This window comes from Chelmon rostratus, chromosome 18 (assembly GCF_017976325.1).
Source record: "Chelmon rostratus isolate fCheRos1 chromosome 18, fCheRos1.pri, whole genome shotgun sequence".
NCBI classification, from domain to species: domain Eukaryota; kingdom Metazoa; phylum Chordata; class Actinopteri; order Chaetodontiformes; family Chaetodontidae; genus Chelmon; species Chelmon rostratus.
In genome coordinates, this window is record NC_055675.1 from 8,843,270 (window position 1) to 8,865,817 (window position 22,548).

Sequence of the window (22,548 nt, forward strand, 5' to 3'; positions counted from 1 at the left end):
AAAGCAGGATACTGAGGAATATTAACAGCATGTACAGGTTTCTGATCAGTGCCTGCTTTCAGCTCGAGTGACAAAGTATCAAGTCAGAGAGACGCAAACAAGCAGCAAAGGTTTTTGCATTTTAGAGAGGAAAGCAGTGTGTCCCAATTCCACATATACTAAATACTGTTTGTCTTATTATAATACTTCTGCTGTTGGTATACAAAAAAAAGGACAGGAGAGTTTAATACTAGAGAGACATGATACAACACGATGATGCACATTAATCAAATGTCACTGCCAATTAAACTTTAACACCAACAGATGGCATCATGTTTTTCTATGTTTTTGTTGTTTTCTGGGCTGTTCACAAAAAAGTTACTACCTTGGACAATTTGTTTAATTTTTAGCAGCTATGAGCTATAGCTTCCCTTTTTTTTGCCTTTGTGCATTGCATTGTGGGAGAATAGCGTCCATCAACAGCACGCTGAAAAATAAAGGCTCCTTAGCATTCATACGGTTTCCAGTATACTAATTTGATCACTTTTCCAGTGTAAACATGCTACACCATTAAAACCTGCTAAGATGTAGTTCGTAGTATAGAGGTAAAGAAATCGAGCTTTGTATTAGTCCACTTAGGTTGTGTTTGCATTAGCCGACTGGCATCAGCTGCTTTAGTCATGCTTCACTATCATCGGCCCCTTCACCAGCTGCTTGGCCACCAGCTGACAAGTAGCATCCAGTTACTCACTCAGGTGTACAGTGCAGCCATTATAATATGACACTTCTCACTTTTACTCTGCCCAGTACTTGGCCCTCGGTCCAACAGTGTTTGCTGCAGCAGCTCCATCCACAGTCTCAACCTTCTGTTCTTTTGGTGTTGATTTAACAAATAGATAATGTTTGTGTATGTGTTCATTAACGGTTGATTAGCTCTACCAGCAAGATCCTCGTTGCTGCTCAGACTGTTTGAGAGCATCAAAAAACAGAGAGTTTTCTGCAAAATGTAGCTGTATAACCACTGACTTTAAAGCGTCTTTTTGACGTAATCACTGTTCTTTGATGTGTCTCTGACTCACACTGACGTTGAAAGCAAAGTGCAACATATAGGTTTCAAAACAAAGATAGTATAACTAATATTATATTATATTCATAAGGAATTGTAATCACATTCACACATTCATTTCATCATTGTGCTACAACGGTTGTGCAGATGCCCAACAGGTCCAGTGAGAGTGAAGGGGAAGCAGTAATAGAGATGATCATGACTGTATTGCACTTGTCAATCAGGAAGTCTGAGGTGACATGTTCTCTGAACAGAGTGGATTGTGCTCAGTCCTACATTAGGCTGCTACAGTGGCGCTATGCTGTGCGTGGGAGAACACAGCAGCCCTAGAGTAATAATTAGTCCAGTCTCTTGTTGGGCAGCTGATTCACACATGAGCATTGGCTCTCTTCTTTCCTTTTTCCTTTATTTTTTTTTTTTACTTTGTTCTTCTCTTTTTTTCCTCAGTCCCAGCTTGGCTGCCTCCATCTCTCCTTCTGTGCCTCTCTTTTTCTTAATTAGCCTCAATTCTTTTCACTTCAGTTTGATTGGATTCAATTTGATTCAATTCAGCAGAATTCAATTCAAGGTTTAGCCGAGACCACACAAGATTACATACTAACCACAAACCTAACAGCAGAAGAAGCGGATCTGTCTCTCTCTCTCTCTCTTCCTCTCTTTCCCAATTCTCTTTTCACCAGCCATGATGAGCTGCAGTGAAACTGAATAATTCACAAGTGCAGCAGCACCACTCAGGAAGACCTCAGCAGCCAGTGATAGACAGGAAACAGTCAGGCAGTTTGTCTCTGAAAATGCACATCTCAAGTACCTGTGCATCTGTTCACTGGCACTGCTGTGTACCAGCATTCATCCACCACAAGCTGCTTTTTCATTCTGGAGAGAAATACATTGTGTTTTGATGTTCTCTTACTGGCCTGACCAGGTTGGTGTGTCACACCATACTGTACACATCATCTTCATGATGTCCTTCTGGTTGCTATTCTATTACTATAGTCCTGATTCAACAATCTACAACCAAATCAAACAATATGACAGCACATGGACATGTTATTTTTCTCTCTGGGTCTCAAGTAAGACACAGTGAGCTTTTATTCTGAGGGGCCATGTGGTGCTTGGCAAGGCTGTGGACCTTTCAAAATATTTGTTGCTATTTACTGTATGAAAAAACATCCCAGGAGACAAATCACATCCTCTGGCAAATGAGATGAGAAGGAATCGCACACAAAAAATATATTGTTTGGGGGGAAAATGACTAAAGCAAAACATGACTCATCTTTGACCAGCTCTGTGAGGTCTTGTTACCAAAACTACAAGTTTGAGTCATCTGATGCTTTGATGTCATGATGATCTGTCATGCACAGAAACAACAAGCCAGCGTTTGCCCCAGTCCAGGACAGCCCCGGCTCGAGCAATAAAGGTCACGAGGAGGAGATGATTAGTCAGCTGATCAGCATTCATTCACACTGGCAAAGAAGCAAAACAAGCTGATTTCAAGCTGTCTTCTGATGACTGCGTTGGTTGAGATGCAATTCAAATGATCTTAATGAGTTTACTTTCTACTTGTCCTTCCTCATCCATATCATAAATAATACATCATCATCGTGATTGCAATGATTGGTAATACCAGAGTGAACTTTTGATATCCAACGAACATGCGTCATGATGCAGCAGAAAAAACTCGAGCTGGAGTTCATTTAAAAGTATGTCTGAGTTAGCTGAAGGATAACATTACCAGCTGTAGCCATAATTCTTCCACCTGTGCAACCACATGTGTCAGCAGAAGACTGAAATGAATACGGCTCTCCTGTGTCTCCCCTACCCTATTTTTCTCTTTATTTTCCAAACATTAAAATACTGCAGTAAGTGTAGACTGATCACTGTTCTCGAAAAACACATCCCTAGAGTTAGTATACAGTACTCACCGCTGTAAGTGACAATCCGGATGGTGGAGTCACCCTCTCCAAAACGTGTGATGGGGGTGAGGCGCACCTCGTAGGATTCAGGCTTTATGAGCTCAGTCAGGTTGTGTGTCATGAGCTCTCCTTTGTTGATTGTTACGTCCACAGGTATCTCCTGCTCCCACCAGCGTTGCAACCCCATCTGGATTGGAGGAGGAACCACAAGAGGGTCAGGTTAGCACTAAGAAGTTCTGTTTCTGTACCAACATGCACAAACACACGGACATTTTATACATAACTGACTTAAAAAAAGCATTTGAACCATCAACCACAGTCTGATGAGAAGCTGTCAGCAATGTGTTTGCAGCCATCAGAATTTGATTAACATTTTACACCACGGGTTTACCCAAGGTTATAATTTAAGATATAAGTCAACCTATAACATGGAGTCCCACAGGGAAGGGTTTTGGGCCCACTACATCTTTTGTTATATATGAATGGCTTTTTGCTTTGTCCATTCTGGGCAACTGTGGAAACACACCAGGCCAAATGGCTGTGGAAGATAGGGTTGTCAGGGAATAGTCTAAATTTGAATATATATTCAACCCTACATTCAATTGTGAAAGTTAATACTTGATTGTGGAAAAAAGCAGCACCGCTGCGGTGGCTGCGCTGAATGCACCGCATGACGGACAGGAGTCACAAAACTTTCTGTTGTCCAGTAATTACTGTTTGTTTGTTTTTTTACCAGCAAAATCTGTTGAAGTACATCCCATTTAAGTCTCTCCTGTCACACTGTCCGGGGGATGTAAGTCCCGCCCTCTCTCTCATCCAGCAAATTAAGAGTTTATTTCAACCAAAGCAGAGTTGGTGGTAAATGTAGAGGCACAGAAAGATGAAGCAAGTGAGTTTTATTTTGTTTCTGTCAAATTTGAATGAAATGTATTTTATGTTGATAAAATTACTGTCTCTGTGAATGGAGTTTGGTGGCTTTGGAGAGAGCGATATCACAACTGTTTCGGGAGAAACAAAATGGATCTTACACTTCAACAAAAAGGCCTTTCCAAAACATTGTCTTATAAAACATATATAATATTGTCTCATTTAGGTGACAAATGAACATTATTATGAATTACATGTTTGTTTTCTGCCAATACAGACTGTGATCCAACCTGAGTAGCAAGTGTGAGCGGCATCTTGAACAGCTATTTGTACAATTCAATTCACAGGGGCTTATTGCCAAAGCATCAAAATCCAATTTGTCCAAATATTTTGACATTACACAATAACAGCAATTATGTATTGCATTGTATTAATTATATATGCAGTATATCCAATGTATGTACTTCTATGCGTGTATTTTTTTATTGCTATTTTTTATATCAATATATTAGGATTTGATATTTTGAGGATATTTGAGTTTATTGGCTATTCTGTGTAGTTGTGGTAATGTAGGCAATAGCTTGTATTTTTCTCAGAATGAATGCTCAAGCACAAAGAGAAACTTTCTCTTTTGAGCACTACTTTTCTATGATGAACAAACAAAAGACGGAGGTCAGACAAACACATTAAAATACATTTCTGAATGCGTAAAGATTTGCATTGTACATTGTAGAGTTGCATATTTTACTGTTCTACTGCAATTCTGTGTGTGGTTTGTCAACACACAAACAACACAAGCACACAAGTTTTTGTATGTAGCCCACCACAAAAGGAGAGCGTGTACACTGCAGAGGACAGTCTTGATGGAGAGTTTGCTCCTGGGAACATATTGATCACATGATCACAGCAAATATGTATTCCCCTCACCATCAGTGCAGGATGTTCTGTCTCATTTGCCAATTAACCTTGTCTATAGGAATTTGTATGATCCTCCAGCATTAAATGCTACACAACAAAAACACTTTTTTCTGCGTAAGCTGTTGACAGCTAGTTGCTCATTAGCAACATTTACTTTCAAAGCAGCTCCCAGCCTCTGAATTCAAAGACTCCTATTAGCAAGCAGCAGAGATATTCTTGCATTTGCTGAGAGAAAAATCCCTGATAGATGTTTCACATTAAAGATATGCCTCAGACTGCATTACTGTCCTTGCAATAGAGGTGTTTTATGAGTACAGCAAGCACAACATCTTTGTGTTCTGTACATTACTGCCTTCAAGTTTTTCTTTAATCTTGCTCTACATTGTTTTGCTATCCCTTTCTATAGGGACCTTGAATTGACAGGAATTTTTTAATCTCGTCTTTGCACATTGCAGAGCACACGAGCGAGCCTGTCTTCAGGTGACTGAGCTCAGGTATCACACAAAAATTAGCTCATGCTCTTCATGTCTTGTGATACAATACAGCCCCTCGGAATTTCAAAGAAACAAAGTGAGGGCTTGTTGCTGCATTTGCTGGGGGCAAAGAGAAGAGAAGTAGGGTACATTTTATCCTTGAGAATCAGTTTAAGGGGAAGAGCTGCAAAAAGACAAGTTACAGCTTCTGCATCACAATTAGTGACTTTACATGCCCTTCTCAGTCAGAGGAAAAGAGGAAGTGTGTTACTACCAGGAGAGACAGAGATAGAGTGACTGAAGGTGTAGTAGCAGTGAAGCAGAGTCTGTGTGTGTGTGTGTGTGTGTGTGTGTGTGTGTGTGTGTGTGTGTGTGTGTGTGTGAACAATACCAATTAAGTAATTACTTACAGCCTGGATGATCCACAATTAAGGGGTGCAAGTTTTCATCACCATTAGTTTGCAGGTAAATAGAGTGTTTTGTCTGTCACGAGTAATTGCAGATGGAGCACTTGTGCCTACCTGTCCTTTGATTTTTTTGCTATCCTCTAAAGTACAAAAGGCATGGCAGTTAATTACCATAAATTACACAGCGTTGGTCTGTAAGTATATGTATGTGTGTTTGAAGACTCGGAAAAAAAGAGAATGTATCATTTTATTTGATAATTTCAGTAAGAGTGAAAACAACCTTTCCATGCAAATGGTGACAAAAAAGTAAACCTGCTGTTTCCAGCCAGAGACACACAGAAGTATTAGAAATGACACATGCGGTTTTATTTGTATTTGGCTGGTTAATGTCTGTGGAGTGGTGGACACGTTATCCGGATAGGGAAAAACACACGTTAATGCAAGGTGTAAATGATTGGTGGTCAGAATGTGATCGGGATCTGCCTGAGCGCATGTGGAGGTAGTCTGGCTCACACTGTTTTCAGATCTTAGTTAGGTATGAAGGCAACATGTACAACTTTCTTGCATCTATGCACAACATAACATACACACATTTGTTTTTGCTCAATAAAATATGGGTTGTTAAAATGTAGAGAGAGAGCAAGCAAGAAGGTTAAAAGAGACACACCTCTAACTAGCTATTATGTATCTGTTCTGTACCACGAAGGCATCAAAAGATGTGCTCTTCAACAGAACTGCGTGAAAAACACAGGTGGAAAATGAATGATACACAGTCAGAAATAAGTGTGCATTGCACTCATCTGTGCAGCTGATCGGCTGTTAACAAGGCAAATAATACATCTCGTCACAGAGTAGCCTACACGCCAGTACTGCAACACGCTGGGACAAACTGACAGAGAAAGGAATAACTTCATGTATAATATTTGCTGAATTTACAAGAGGGGACAAATAATGAAGAAAGTTTCCAAAGTTTTTCCTGACTCAACATATCACAAAACTCAATGCAGGTTTTGCTCTAGAGGATGCGATCTTAATGATGATAATGATGCATTAAAGGTGTAAACACAAAAGCAAAATCAGATTGTTTATTATCTGAATAATTCTTATAGACACAGATCCCAGGTTAATACCAGGTGTAAATGTAGTGTAAAAGTGCCCATGAGCTGTTTTTCCATGTGGCTACCAGTGTGTAGAACATTTAACACACTGGTCCTAATTAATGTGTTTTAAGGGGCGGTATGGTTCAAGAACAAAACAGCAAAGGTGACTCCGCAACTGACGGCTCTGACCATTTTACAAGCTGGACAGTGTAGGTGTTTCCTGGGGGGGAACAAAGAGCAGACTCAAATCTAACTATACAACCATTTTCAATGTTAAATGTTCAATTTTGGAAGCATCTGTAACTGTGTGCTATTAGCTTACATTGTATATACTGAATACACAGATTTATATTCTAGAAAACTTTAGCTAAAACATTAGTATGGGACCTTTATGAAACAAGCACCCCGTGGGTCTACATTAGCACTTTACATCTAATATTTGTGTGTCATTAGTGGCACAAGGCAATGCATGAGCCACTATTGTAATCTCTCGCGTTTTTTCTTCTTATTTTTCATATTCCGCCAGAATTTCGCCATGCAAAAAACTGCTAAAAATGTCCCATAAGAGCTGAATGGGAAATTTCCTCAAATTTCAGCGTTTTTCAAGTTTGCCCTGCCATACTTTCTCCTAGAGACTTCATTACAACTTTAAAATGTAGATAATTTTGTCGCCTCAAAATGAACCTGGCTCACTTTTTGATATCTCTTAAGGTTTTCGATCCCTGGCCATCTGAAGACCATAAAGTTTCTCAAAAAATGCTCAGAATTTCTGCCCCTAGAGTGGGTGATGTCATCAGCCATTTAATTTCCATAAACTCCAAACGGTAAATAGGAGACACATAATTTTTGGATCCTTTTGTAGACAAACGTCTCTTCTCACCCCTGATTTCAATATTAAAGGGTTAGCCCCCACCAAATTTAAATAAAGAGGGATTTTGCACCAGCTGCCCTGCTCTGCTGCTCCATGTAAGCCGATACAATCTCCAGTTTTGTGTCTTGCAGCCTGCCGCAGTCTGTCTTTTTAAATCGACCATTTATTAATTTTTCTAAAACATATCTCAACACCAAACACATGTACATCTGGCCCAGACTTCTACGCTTCTCACAGTCTAATCGTTTTTTTGATAGCAGCTACCGTTTTCTCACGATCACAAGTTGTTCGGGAGAAACCGACAGCGAAAAAGTAGCTGTTCAAGGGGAGAATTAACTGTCAACAGGTGTAACTGTCGGTTACACACACACATTCAGTGTCCTAAGACACACACACACCTGATTCAAATGCTCAGCTCGTTACTGGGCTCTGCTGAGGCCTGGTAACGAGCCATTCATTTGAATCAGATGTGCTGGAGCAGGGATACATCTAAAACATGCAGGGCAGTGGTACTCCAGGACCAGGCTTGAGAAACAGTGGTATAGATAACACCAGCAGCCCACTCGTGCCACTGTCAAAATTTCGGCGGCGCCGGAATTGTCTAGTTACTTTATAAAATTAATAGAATAAAATGCAATTAATTGACCGATGTTCCTTTTACTCCAGTGTAATAGAAATCCTGAAATCATTCCAAATGGATTTGATGGCAGATTGTAATGGGAGCACCCTGTTAATTTACTTTGAGAATGAGAACGTCTTGGGGTTTATATCTTACCTCATTACTGTTCCTAAGTTCACACAGCACAGTACTTTCTTTGCATATGTTAAGGTGGTTGTATGTTGCTGTGAGCATAAATAGAAGTATTAAAATATATATCAGCGTAGCTGTGTATCAATTTTGGAAACCCGTGTCAGATTTAAAGACATTGAGCTAGCAAGTGAAGGTCTGATAGGGGACTGGTTTGTGTGTGTGTGTGTGTGTGTGTGTATGTCCCAAAGCTCCAGGCAGACAGAGAGCTTAAATGCTAGTTTTGGCAAATGTCGCCCCAAGCTCCAAACAACAAGTGGAAGTAAATAACTTCTCCAATTTTACCATATCAAAAAGGAACTGTGCTTCAATGTGCAAATCAAAGCAAACTTGAGACGCTGATTGAGAAAAACATTCAACTTTTCAGACGTTTTGAATCATACACATGCTTATTGGCTTATGGATTTTGCACCTTTGTTTTGATTCCCATTAATGTTCACTGAATCACTGCGTCTGCGCTCAATTAAGGTTTCTGTTGACATCCCATTACTTTTCATTCTCCACATTTTCCCCACAGAGGCAGAGTGCCATATTGATTTAATTTCATGGGATTGTGGCAGCAGTTCATGGGGTTTTTATGGCAACTTTAAAAGACAACAGGATTGATCAAAGCAATCAAAGGAAACAGAGAAGTAATCACGCTGATGGTGTAATGTTTGACGTGCGTTGATCTACTGTAGATTGCCGGCATGTAATTAGTATGGCTCCTATTGATCTGCTTGCACACCCTGACTTGACAGATCAATTGAAAAGACGAAAGAGGAGGAAGAGGAGGAGGAGGAGGAGGAGGAGGAGGAGGAGAAGGGAAGGAAGGGAGTGAAGAAGCAGTTCCAAGATGGCACGATGTAGATTGAAAGTTATCCGATAGGGGTTAGAGATGAGCAAACAAGCCCTTGGACAGCAGAGAAGGCTTTGAAGTAGCCGTTACGGTATCAAAACAAGGGCAGATGTCACACCTTCCCATTGCATCCCTGACAGGTGTGGTGATTTGTGTTTTGTGATTCTCGTCCATGCATGCCTTTCAGCTAGAGCTTCATTCCCACTTCCCCTTCAGCCAGGCCGTCTCTCACAAGGGCACTGGACGGTAACACAAAGCAATCCATTACAGAGGCATGAGGTCCACCAGCTCTAAGTATTAATTCAAAAGCAGTGAGAGAAAATGATAATTCCAAGGGAATGGCAGGGGAGCTGCCGCTGGATCTATAAATAGATCGAAGTGGTGTAGTCCACGTGCCGAAGCTTTTCTTTACTGCACCAATCTTCCACAGTCTGTCCGGAGGTATCTTTGAATTTATTTATTTACAAAAGGAGCCTCTCCTCCTACTCATTTATCTCCTCTTCTCTCTTATTCCTTGCTCATTGCCTTGACTTTTTTTTTTTTGCCTCCTTCTGGTTTCAACTCGTCCTCACCAGAAGACATCTAAAAAGATCTTATTATCAGTCTATATCAATACTCAAAGCTCAGATTCAATCAATCACAGAGGGAACACTGTATAGTGCAGTAAATCCTGTGGAAAAAATCTGTGAATTTTCCCTTCAGCAAAGAATCTCTTTCATCTATGACAGTGGAGGATAGGTTGTTATGCCTCGCAGGAAGGAAATAATGGTCACAAAATGTAGCCCCTTGAGATATCAAGGCAAGCAGGTGGAATGAAATTAATTTGCCCAAACAATGATTGTCTGCTTAAACTCACTCGGGAAGTGTTGTTCTCTTTTGAATAAACAAATGCAGAAAAGGTTGAAATGTTAATGCGACTTCTGAATTGCCGTGGGTTTGCTCTAGCACAGATGCAGACGTAATAATCTGTTAAAAAATTGCATGCAGGACCAGCTGAAAATAGGAAAAGCAAATGTATATTCCTGGCAAGTTTTCAGAGAAACGCCTGGCAAGCGCAAACATGGGGCTCTGCAAGCACAACATCATTTATTACCAAGCAGACCAACTGAGATAGTTGACAGAAAAATCATTGGGCTACACAAATATAACTGGTTTAGAGTGTGTTTTCAAGCTTCAATTCCTTGAGGGTGTAGTGTGAAACAAACATGAAATTATATTATTCATTGCAAACACAACTGTCAGGGTATGCTCGCTAATTCTGAGCAGAACTGAGATGGATTTAGCATTGCAGCATGTTCTTCTTTTTTTTTTAAATATACGCTGTTTTTTTTTTTTCCTCCCAAATGGCGGCTCGGCACTGCAGCGCAAAAGCAATGCTAACCTGACATCTGTGGAGCGAGTTCACTATTTCTAAATTTATGTAAAATAGAAGGTGGTGCCAAACCTGCTGCTGTGCATACGAAAAATAAAAGGACGAAATGTGCACACTGCCATGGGGAGAAAGAGAGATGGAGAGAGAGAGAGAGAGGTATAAATTGATTGCCAAAAAGAGAAAAATGCAACCATGCCATCCATCAATGCTGCAAGCCTGTCATCTGTGGAGTTTACTTGAGAAGCAGGGAAAACAGGAGCAACGCTTGCTCTTGCTCTCTGCGGGGTTCCCTTCCACTCCTCTGACTGAGCCTCTGATGGAGAGCGAAAAACAGAAGCAATTCGTGGAAACCACAAAACTCATTGAAAGGACTGCCCCTGACAGGTTCTTAGTCATCCTGCCCGGCCCTCAGAGGCTCATTCACACCCTCAAAAACTGCAGAATAAGACAGACAATGAATCGACGGCGTAAGATGTGGCGCTGTCAAATGGAGGACATCCAGCAAGTGCAAGCTGTGCACACAATGCTACGGCATGCTTAAGCTGGCAATAAAAAAGGCTTTCGTTGCCCCGTGGCGCAAAATGACTCTAATTCATTTAAGAAGGGTCGACAAGAGGCTGACCAATACCAATAACTGTACTAGGAGCCAACTTTTCAGGATTAAAAAAAATCACAAGTACTCTCAGGTTAAACAGAGAAGAAAACAAATCAGCAGGGAGAAGCATGAGAGCCCCTTCCTGTCAGCTCTGAGTCATCCCACCTGTCTGATGCCTAGTCTGTAGGCGACGATGCGGTCCACAGCGTTGGGGTTCATCTGGGTCCACTGGAGCTTGAAGCCATAGACTCTGGGCCTGTTCTGCCACAGAGGGCTGTAGGTGTCATAGTAGAACTCTGGAGGGTAGGCCTTGCCTGGAGAGAAAGCACATAAAAGGATGTAATGCTGTAGTGCTCATTTAAAATGAAAAACACAAAGTCTACAAACTGTATAGTGAAATTTAAGGGTGCCACAGTTCCAAAGATATTCAAGCAAAAAAAAAAAAAAAAAAAAAAACTGTGGCAGAAATATTAAAAATAAAATAATGATGACATCATCAGGGTTATAGAGGTATAGGTGGTGACATAATGTTATCCATTTTGCAGGTGATCTGACGCAGATTTTTTCTCAATGAATTCATTTATGAAAAAAAGCTGTTCTTAACTGTGTGTTTGAAGTAATAATAGCAATCATTTGTTTAACCAAGACTCATTAAAATATTTCAGGGTAAGCTCCAGATCTTGGCAGTAGATCCTGCCATTATAAGTATCCTGATCTTGACATGTGATGTAAAATCTGTGAAGCGTCCTTGTATTGGTTGTCCACCTTGGAGCGTAAAGAATATAATGAGCAGTCAATTCTAATTATGCTTTGTGAATGAATCACAACAAAACTGTTTTTGTGCTGTTACTGTATGGTAACATGTCATACCCTGAGACTTGAGTTTCGCTATTTATTTTATTTGTTTTCTTTTGTCTTTTCTACACAGCAGCAGTTGCATGTTTAGCAACTTCACATTAACGCTATCACTTTGGAGCTGGATTATCTCTAACAGGCTCAGACAAACGTGTCAGATATGACATGCTCAACACACCAAGCCGTACCATGGAATCTTTTTGTAAGTGGAGAACTAAAAATAATACTCAAAACAAAGACAAGATTGTGCTTCTGCGAAGACTTCCAGCCCCATGAGAGCAGTGCCAGTGTCTCACAGTACCTACAGAATGGCACTCTTTTCTGTATGTTTTTGCTTAACAAACACACTGACACATTTAGAGTGAACCATATGGCAGATTTGGAATAAGAAATAAATTAAATAAATAAAAGCATTTGCACAGTGTTACAGTAACCCAGTGTGAAACAAAACAAACAGGCAAATAGAAAAAAGTATAGAAGCAAATTTTAACTGCTTGCCAGCACCATGCTGCAGTGGTTTAGGTTTAACACAATGTCGGCATCCTTTAATACTGCAGTGTAGCTGTAAATGTTTCATTTGTTAACATAGCGAGACTTCTTAAAAGCCAAAAAGAGTGCTGAATAAACATGACATAGATGTACAGCGTCTTTCATCCTCACTATATTCTGTTTGTTCTATTTTTATCCGCTCTGTAGGATATTCTTTGTTGCTCCTATGACGAATTTCTTCCTCAAGGATCATAAAAGTTTCATCTTATGCTTGGTGAAGTACTTTGTGGCATTGGATCAATGCGTGCACCAGATTGGCATGTAGGAATGTAACTACATCTAAAAGTGTTCTTTTCATGCAATGGCAGGCCAACCCAGAGTGCTTGATACCTGTACACTCAAATCACTTCCTCCGTAATAATAATTTCATGTAGCTGAAACCGGACTTCCACAGAGATCCTCTCAAAGCCTTTCTTTCACTAACACTGTTTGCTTTGTTGGAATCTGTGAGGATTTATTTCTCTACAGCGATTGTGGCATGAACTGAATGAATCTTCCAAGCTTTCAGCCTTCCAGTCACAGTCCGCAAACCGATTTCTGAAGTAAGAGCTCCCAGAACATGGTATTTTAATCAAGATCAAGAAACAAGCTTACAGGATGACCTTCCAGGCAGACAGTAATTCACCTTCTGTCCCTCTGCTATTTGGGCTTGTTTAGTGAAAGATGACAATTAATAGCAATGGAAAAGAGAGCAGAGGAGCCATTGTTAGCTCAAACAAAGGCAGCATTGGGATTTGAGGTACCCGTGTGGAAATGCAGCAAGGAGCTGATGTATGTCAGGCAACTAGATAAACCTGTCGAGTTAGTTTATGTTATTGATGAATTATTAGGGTGTTAGCTTTCTAAACAGTTTTAGTGGTCTCCCGGGTCCCTCCCTGCGGGCTACTTGGTGTGAACAGATCCTTGAACCATTTTGCTTCCTTTAATTTGAGTCTACATATGATGCTATTAAGAAACAAGGATGGGATTTGTCAAACCAGCATTTCAGACTGAGACATTTTGAAGGGAAATGAATTAATCTAAATGGTTGATTTCAACTTTGGTGAACTCTGACACGTGTGCCATAGGTCAATAACAAACAGTCTACACCAGGCATGTCCAAACTATTCCACAAAGGGCCGTGTGGCTGCAGGTTTTCGTTTCAACCAAGGAGGAGCACACCAGGCCAACCAATCAACATCAAGGGATCCCTTAGTTATCAGCTGAAAGGGGAGATCAGCTGATTAAATGAGTCCAGCCTGGTGCGCTCCTCCTTGGTTGGAACGAAAACCTGCAGCCACACGGCCCTTTATGGAATAGTTTGGACATGGCTGGTCTACACAGTGCTGATAATGAAGGGAACTGGGAGTAAAAGAATAGAAAAAGAAGGAAGCATATCTAATCATCTCATTAGCTTTGTCGCAGCATCCACTTTTATTTAAGAGCATAAATTGCTCCACAAAAAAGGGGAACGGTTTGCAGACAGTTATGAGACTGGAATCAATGGTGCAAAATGTGTCTTTCAATAAACGCAGCAAACTTGCTGTGCTGTTAGTTAGCAAACTACTTATCAAGCTTGCAAACTCGGAGAGGTCACTGAGCCACTTTCTGATGTGATCGGGACTTAATGCTGGTGATAGTCCATTTTTTTCTTACTCTTAATAAATCCCACAAAGAGACCAAAGCCAACTATGAACTGATCCTATGACAGCTTATTCCTCTGTGCCATAAACCTCCAACTATCAAAAACACATCACTGAGAGGCTGATCCATCATTACAGTATTTCCCAACAAAACAAAGCATTTAGTCCTATTTGAGCAACATTTGCAAAAAACTTCAGTTTATTGTCCAGTAGATTACTATAGTATATAGCATTATTATTAAGTATAGTGATCTGTGTCCTCAATAGCAACAAATGAGCTTGAGGCTGAGCGCCACAGACAGATTATGAAGTCACCAGTGCTGAGATATGGACAAACACATCAGTGGTTTTGGTCTCTCCATTGGATTTGTTCAAAATAAGACAAATATTGAATATCGTCCTTTAAGGGCAATTCATATGAAGTTAGAGGAAGTGCTGGAGGAGTCTGGCTGAGCGCTCACACAGCTGTATAATCACGCAACATTAGCTGTAACTGATGTGAGTTGCCAAGAGTACGAAAGTATCTTGAGATGAAATCTATACCTCGACAAGGAAAACAATATCAGGCAAATGCTGCAGAACAGACAGGGGAAAACAATCAATAACGCACAGGCAAATTTCATAACTTCTTTGATTGCATTGTACAAATAAGCCGTAAACACATGCACTTCAGATGCAATCATTCACAGTTAGTGAGGGGCCTTTGTGGAAGGAACTCTGACTGGTTTCAATCAATCGATCAATTTTCATAATCGTGCATGAAAAGAAGTCAAAATCAGCACAGAGGGCATTTTGCTGTGGATTCTGGGAAATAAATCAGGTTAATGATGCTTTGGGCAGCCTACTGCAGATCACTTGGCCTTTACATGAATAAAACTATTTAAAATACAATATTGTAATCTGAGGGAAAGGAGCAGTCATTCATCAGCCAGATAAAATCATTCAGAGAGAAAAAAAACAAAACAAAAAAGCAAGGAAAATAGAAAATACTGTTAATAATTAAACAATGTAATTCATTTTTAAATGTGTCTATGTTCAGGTAGGAAATACATCTTATAAGGTAAAGATGTTGAAGGCTTCAGCAGTGTACTGCAAGTCGAACCTTTTATAACTGAAGATGCATCACGCAAACTGCCTCTATGGCTCACTGAGATTCTTATGCAACCTAAAACAAACAAACAAACAAAAAAAACAACACTTTTTCTAACAAAGAAAGAAGACAAATACTGTTTGCACTCGACTTGGCAGTGTTTCTTTGTATAGAGCCAGCTGTGTTTACAGCATACAGTACAGTAAATGTTACATAAGCCAGGCTGGCAGATACTGTCAGTGCGGTTCATGCAGTTTATACTGTAGAGTGAGGCTGGTACAGAAATGAAGAGGCTGTAATTTGCAGCAGAGCAAAGGCAGGAAGGAACGGATAATTAAACTGACTCAAATCATTGTGTGTTTTCACAAGTTGTCTTGAAAGATTCCCACACAGACTTTGCTTCAGGAACACATGGCTGAGAGGACTGTATTATTATTATGTAAAGAGCGCATTGTGCCTTTAGAAGACATAAAACCAGTACATTCACTGAGCTGAAGCGTTCAGTATGAACCTATTGCACCAATTGTGACTCTTACTTTGAGCAAAATCTTTTACAAGTAAATTTATTAGACCACTCTTACAGCAAAACATTGTTGCCTTTTATTCAAATACACAATGTAATGCAATGAAGCAAAATGGCCTTCACTCGGAATAATACGTTATGTGTGGTAAAGCACGTTACCTAACCCACTTACACTGCTTGAGACAGATAACCCTGGGTGGGAGACATCAAACATAAAGTACAGAAGGCTTAATTGATTTTTCAAAATCCTGTTTATAACAGCAGAACCAATGCAATGACTAATAACAGCTCAGTAAAACCCTTCAGGCAAGAAGTTGACCTTGTTTGCAGACTTCCTTTTAATTTTTTAAGGGTTTATGAACATGATTTCTTCTTCAAGAAAACACTTTGCCCCACCATATGGTAAGCATTGCTGTATGGAGCCGGGCTGATGTGTGTTGTAGGCTTTTGTGGCAGAAATGACGCCTACATATGGATGCACAGCTGTCCGGGACAAAGCCAACACCACCGCACGAATAGCTAACTGACTGTAGGGAAAATACATTAGAGACATTAGAGGACTCAGTGGTAATTGTCTGATTGTGTTCTCCTGGGATAGAGGAAGAATACTTTCTGTGCTTTTTTTTTCTTTAAGGGCAATGGCACTGAACTGGAATGAGTCACAACTATTCAGTTAATTCTTCCTCAACTTCCTCCAACCTCACCTAATGCACTTCAGAAAACAAACAAAGCAACTCAGACAGAGACTAAACATTGATCATATTAACTGGATTGAATTGCATTTGTCTTGACCCACTGTGACCTCTGATTTCAGCCTTTTTTGCCAGTGTAAATGGGAGGCGGCTCTAAAGTGACTCACGCATATTGTATGAATATCATAGAAGAAGCAGGACCACAAAAATAGGTGAGAATAGATTGTGTCCTTCCTTCAGACCTGACAGACTTTCCATCTGATCAGAGATAACATTATTCATATGCTGCCTTTTCTGTCCACCCCACGTAATGTCAGTCATTAATACCTACAGGATCCATCAATGTCAGTGGTGTCTTTGAGCTGCGGAAAGTATTCAACATCATCATCCACCATTTACTATGGGGTGGAGTCACTGCAAGTGAACTGGGCACAGGTTGTAAAGGCAGGCTGAGTTACTAAAAAACATGACATGGCACAAATGTTCACTGGAGACCAGCACTGATAAGCTTTACACACGCCTGAGAGAGAGGAATGCACAGGTTTGAAGGTAAAATCAATTTAGCTCTTTTTTTCTTTAACTTGAAGATATGAAAAAGATAAAGACAAAAATACCACACACATAAACCCCATCAGATGATTCTACTCCAGCTAAAAAAAGGCCCAAGAGGCCTATTTACAACACACCTCAAAGAGCCAAACAAACATACAAAAAACAAATCAAGACGACAAAAACATTACTCAAAGCAGCCGATGGATTAAATAAAAACGTCTCGAAATAGACTCTTGGAGGTAAACAGGGTATGAGATAGTGGGAGCGTGTGTGGGTGTGTGTGTCACACTAAAATAAATACACTTTCCTCCTAAAACATATGCAGATAACTCATTGCAGCCAACTTTGGGCACCGTGTCCCTCAATGTGATTGCTGCATCATTAGGGACAATGGCTACAATAAAAAGGGAAACTGGGACCATGCAAGCACATCATTATGTAGAATCTGAATTCATTTTGTGAGCAAACTTGCCAAAACACAGACAATGAATATCCGAACATTGTCCCAGAGAATTTTTTTTGTGTGCTAATTCATGACACACTGCCAAGAACAGGAATTAAACGCGGGAGAAATGAGAAACATTGTTGGCCTTTTCTTTGTGAATTTCGGAATTCCAGCAAAACTGCACTGTGGGAGACGAGACGCAGTAGAGGAAGACAGAGAAGCGTGGACTAGATCTGCAGAATTAGTCGTTTCATTGTAAATTTTAGCTTTGCAGTGAATCAAATGCCTTAAAGGGGCAGTCCACTGATTTCACACATTAGGTTCAGTTTACAGGTCAGGGTTAGTCCTTATGTGAAAACAGCTGTCTCAGCTTGGGCTTGAAAATGTTAAAAGAAACCCTGCGTTCCATGCGGGAGCTTTGAAAGAAGGGGGTATTTAGGAGTTATAGGGGGTCTATAGTGAGTCGCTATATCTACTGAGTTGCATTGTGGGCTATGTAGGACCATGGCTTTTAGGGGTGTACCCCATAAAGTCCCCCAAACTGTGTGAGGCGCAATACTAAATTGATGGAAGACATGTTTAAATGCCATGTCTGTGTATTTGGTGACCCGTGTTTCACCCTACCGCTGCTTCGTCAGTACACATTTGCAGCCTGAGGACAGGATGTACAGAAAATGCATAAATCACCGTCTGCATCAGACTGGAATGAAATCAAAGAGGAAAAGATTTTATTTTTTATAGATTTTTTTCTTTATTCTAACTTTCCCAACCCTTCAGAGGAGCATGATATCAGCATTTTTGAGTTCCCATGACAGAAAGCCTGAGCCAAAGCTCAGTGGTACACATTACATCCCTCTGAGGGGTCTCTCCCGTGGCACAATTTAATGGCCAACTTGGCCATTACAGCCAAGTCACCGTCTCCACAGATGTCCCAATGGCTTGGCACATGGGCATCCATGCACATGCACACACACTCTCCCCTGGCACGATGCACTTTTTGAGGCAACAGTATTTATATAAGCCACAGAATGGCCTGATGCCCGACTTTGGCGACTTTGCATGTGTCTGTCGGCATGGTGACATGTATGTTTTGCATGTTAGGTTGACAGGAACTGCCAGTTTAATCGAGCCACTGTGGTGTTAGGCAAAAACTGAGTGATATGTTTATTACACATCAACACAGCCCAGCAGGAATTCGGGGAGAGAGCGGTGAGGGAATATTAGGTGTCTACCTGTCTTCACTCTGTAAAGCGAGCAAACCAAGATCCTACCTTACTGCATGAACCATAACAAATATTTCATGAGCTTCATCTCACGTGTGGGCTCGTAAGTCAGAGAGAAGCTGATATGCACTTTCTCTGCAGTAGATCATTTATTTCAGCCACGCTGGAGAATAGTGTTGATCTCATATTGTGGCTTCTGAGTTTCAGGATAAAATAAGAGAAATCTTGAAGAATAAGAGCTGGAGTTAAGGGACTGGGACATGCCAGATTTCATGGATGATGGGAGGAACCAAAGTGGATTTTCTGCACCATGCTCTTGCACTCAGGGGGTTACTAAAAGAGCCTCCATACCTTTGGCAACCACTGAGTCCAGATGGTGGGAATCTGGAGCACTGGGCGGGAGGAATGGAGCGATGGCAGGAGAGAGAGAGGGAAGGAGGGATGGGGGTTGAAAGGGAAGTCAGGGGAGTGGAGGTAGGAAGAGGGGGCAATAGCAGGCAAACCCCAGCTCTGTTGAGAAAAACAAATGGCTGGAGGGGACTATGTGCTTCTTTTTCTCTGCTCTACCTGTTTCACCGGGGAGGACTGATTTATGACACACACAAGGGGAGGGAGGGTGTCCATCCCTTTCCAGTTTGCCTGGAGAGAGGGAGGACAATAGGAAGACATTTGAAATGATAAAGATGGAGAATGAGGGAAAGAAAACATGGTAAAAGAGAGAAAGAAAGAGTGAAGAGGAGGCAGAAAAATCGGTGCAGAAACGCTTAAAGGACAGCAATAGATGGAGAGAAATAGACAGTATCAAAGAGGAGAGTGAGCTAAGTGGCAGAGGATCAAAGTGACAAATGCTCCTCCTGTGACCCTGCAGCTCCTGCCTCTAATGGGAGGTCTAGGAGATTGAAACCTTGGACAGAGTTCCTGCGGTCACTCAGAGCAGCCAAACTAATTTGGTCCTGTCATAACAACCAACTAGGAGATGGACACTTGCAACTCTTGATGAAAAAGAAAGAGGCAATCTCTGGAAAAGAAGCAGTGAGGAGGTAAGTGCGTATTATCTGAAGAACAGGTTCACTATGTGAGACAGAGGAAAAGCCGCCATGATTGACGGGTCCCATTCAGACTGACGATCTAGGATTTTTTTTCCGTCTTCTTTTAAATTAATTGTCTTTCATTCGCAGAGACACTCATGCGCATAAAACACAGCGTGACAAGACCGTTATATGTTTGAGGTGGCAATCTCAGCTGTCTCAGTGAAGAGTCTAATTATGAACTGGAGTGAGTGCACACCGAAGAAGTTGGTGGAGACATGTAGATGTGTGGCCGCAAAATGGCTGCCATCAAATGCAACTTCAAGGTGAATGAAAAACACTGACTTTTTTGGTAATTTTATATAACTAATATGTACTTTAGAGTGAAATATAGTATGTGTGTGGTGTGTAACTGTAAATAGCTCTGTGTGGGACTGTTTTCTTACTCCTGCTCCTTCTGGATACCTGACCATTAACACCAATACACATACAACATCTACATCTTACAATATGTAAATCAGCGGCATCCATGGTTTGTGGAAGAACTCTCTGAATACATGGCCGTCGCCATCTTGGTTTTTTGGGCCAGAGGTGACCTTATTTGGATGAGAGGGTGGAGACGCCGTGCAAACACATTGCTACACCTCTCACCTGTGGCGGTGGCTCGTCAATCAGAAGGTAGCCAGACTGCTTTATCGTCTATTTCACTTTCAATGGGACCCTAATTCACAATATGAACATCGTGCTGTATTAAAGAAGACTTGAGACCATAAACTCTTTGGAAAATGTTTACTAGGGTAATAAATCCAGTGAGTAGTAGAGTCATTTTCTCATAGGTTTAAGTCCTTAGTTATGCAAACACATCCAGTCTTTGATATGACATAACTCTTAGTCATTCTGTTGAGAGAAGCGAAGAGTTACCATCATCACCACCCACCGCAGCTTACTCTACAAACACACGTGAGCTGTAGTGTTACTGCAAATCTGTATTTTCATTGTAACAGAAACCTCGAGGCTCGCAACATTTTAACATTATTTGTTTGTCTTTTTGATTGCATGTGCTTCATTCTCTTTCTTTCTCGCTCATTTGTGAACACTTGAATTGTTCATTTATGATTATGTCATATTAACAAACTGTGAGGAACCACGATACTGCTGCTACTGTTAGAGGTAATATTTGGGGGTTTGTTTTTGAGCGATTTGGGCAGATTTTGAGCAATTATTGAACTGGAAAACATCAAACCAACCTGGCTACACTGTCAAAGAGTGGGAATTTTTTGCCAGGGCAGTGCAGCTTTAGCCTCAGTCTTTTAGTATGACACCTTTATGCAGGGTTGCTGTTTTGAAAGGGGTCAGCTTGAAACATTTACCAGCCAGCCAGAGACAGTGTTTTCAACCAACTCATAGAGCTAATGTTTAATTAGCTAGCAAGCTACAGCTGAAAAAAATCTCCTAGCAACAGCCGTCATTTCCATCGGCATAATCAACAATCGCCAGCTGGAAATGAGTAGCTGGAATCAAGAACATAATGTTTAAAAAATCTGAACAATTTTACGCAAAAGACAGTTCTTAGATGACAGGCACTCTTTACCTGTGACCTGGAAGGTGCATTTGCCTGCTCCGGCCTCGTTGATGACGTTACAGGTGTACTCCCCCCAGCCGTCTCGATTCAGACTGCGGATGGTGTACTCTGTCTCGTCTCTCTGGGCGTCGAAGGCTCCGGCGTGCAGCAGCCGGTTTGATAGAAGCCACTCGAATCGCAGCACGCGGGAAGGGTGTGCTCGCAGCACCCTGCACGTCATCACCACGGGCCTCCCCAGGCCCTGACGCATCTCCATGTAAACCGGCTCCACCGTCGGAGGGTCTGGGTGGGAGACAAACGGCTCAGATGAGTTCAGATGACATTTGACAGGGAGAGGAAAGTGTGTCAGGATGTTAGTGCCGTGGACAAAAAAAGAGGCTTGGATACTGAGGGCAAAGGAAAGAAAAAGAGAATGAGTGGGAGGAAGGTGCTCAGACAGCCAAACAAGACAGACACTGTTCAGGTGAGGGCAGTCTCAGCCTCTGACCTCCAGAGATAGTTACAGAGAAAAAATATCCTCAAGACAGACAAGACAGTCAGAATACAAAGTCCACAAGAGTTTGGTGTGAGATTAAAAATATATCTAAAAATCTAGACAAGGACATGTTAAGAAAGTGTGAAAAGAAAAAGAAAAAAGGCTTTCAGCAATGTACCGAAGCTCACTGAAGAACTAAGAAGCACAAAGCTGGAGAGAGAATGGCAGCTTTTTGAATGACAGCAAAGTTATACAGAGTTTAGATCATGCACAGACAATAAGAAGAAGAGAAACATTTTACAGGACAGTCTAATATTGTAACACGTGGGGAAAAAAAGAATGAGCTTTAAGCATATTTAAGTAAACTTTAAATAATCGGCACTGCGAAGTCAATAAATGAAATACGACTGAAAACAATTGTGGGGACAGCGGCAACAGGGTGCAGGAAGATCAATTTCACAGAAAAACTAGAACAACGTTCTGAATGAAATCAGTCACGCTTCACGGAAAATTGTTAACAGGATGATGAAGTGCACCTCAAGCTTTCAAAATGGAAAATTAATAACTTATTTGAGTATCTGAAAGGCTTCACCTCTTCCTACGGAGACAACCTGCCAGTGAATTATTCAGCCAAAGCATCTCAGAGCGAAGTGAGGTTAACCCCGGTGCAACCCGGACCCTCCCCCTGCAATGTGTGTGATCTCA

At 41.1% G+C, this 22,548-nt stretch overlaps 1 protein-coding gene across 1 annotated transcript in view; it reads right to left on the reverse strand.

Moving 5' to 3' along the window:
- LOC121622182 (MAM domain-containing glycosylphosphatidylinositol anchor protein 2-like) overlaps positions 1-22,548 on the reverse strand; it is a 162,344-nt gene that overhangs the window by 18,774 nt on the left and 121,022 nt on the right. Inside the window, exons 10-12 of the mRNA XM_041959068.1 lie at positions 21,378-21,650; positions 11,373-11,521; positions 2,968-3,145 (exon numbers count right to left, since the gene is read on the reverse strand). Coding sequence (XP_041815002.1) covers positions 2,968-3,145; positions 11,373-11,521; positions 21,378-21,650 — 600 coding nt within the window. The remainder of the gene's footprint in view (positions 1-2,967; positions 3,146-11,372; positions 11,522-21,377; positions 21,651-22,548) is intronic.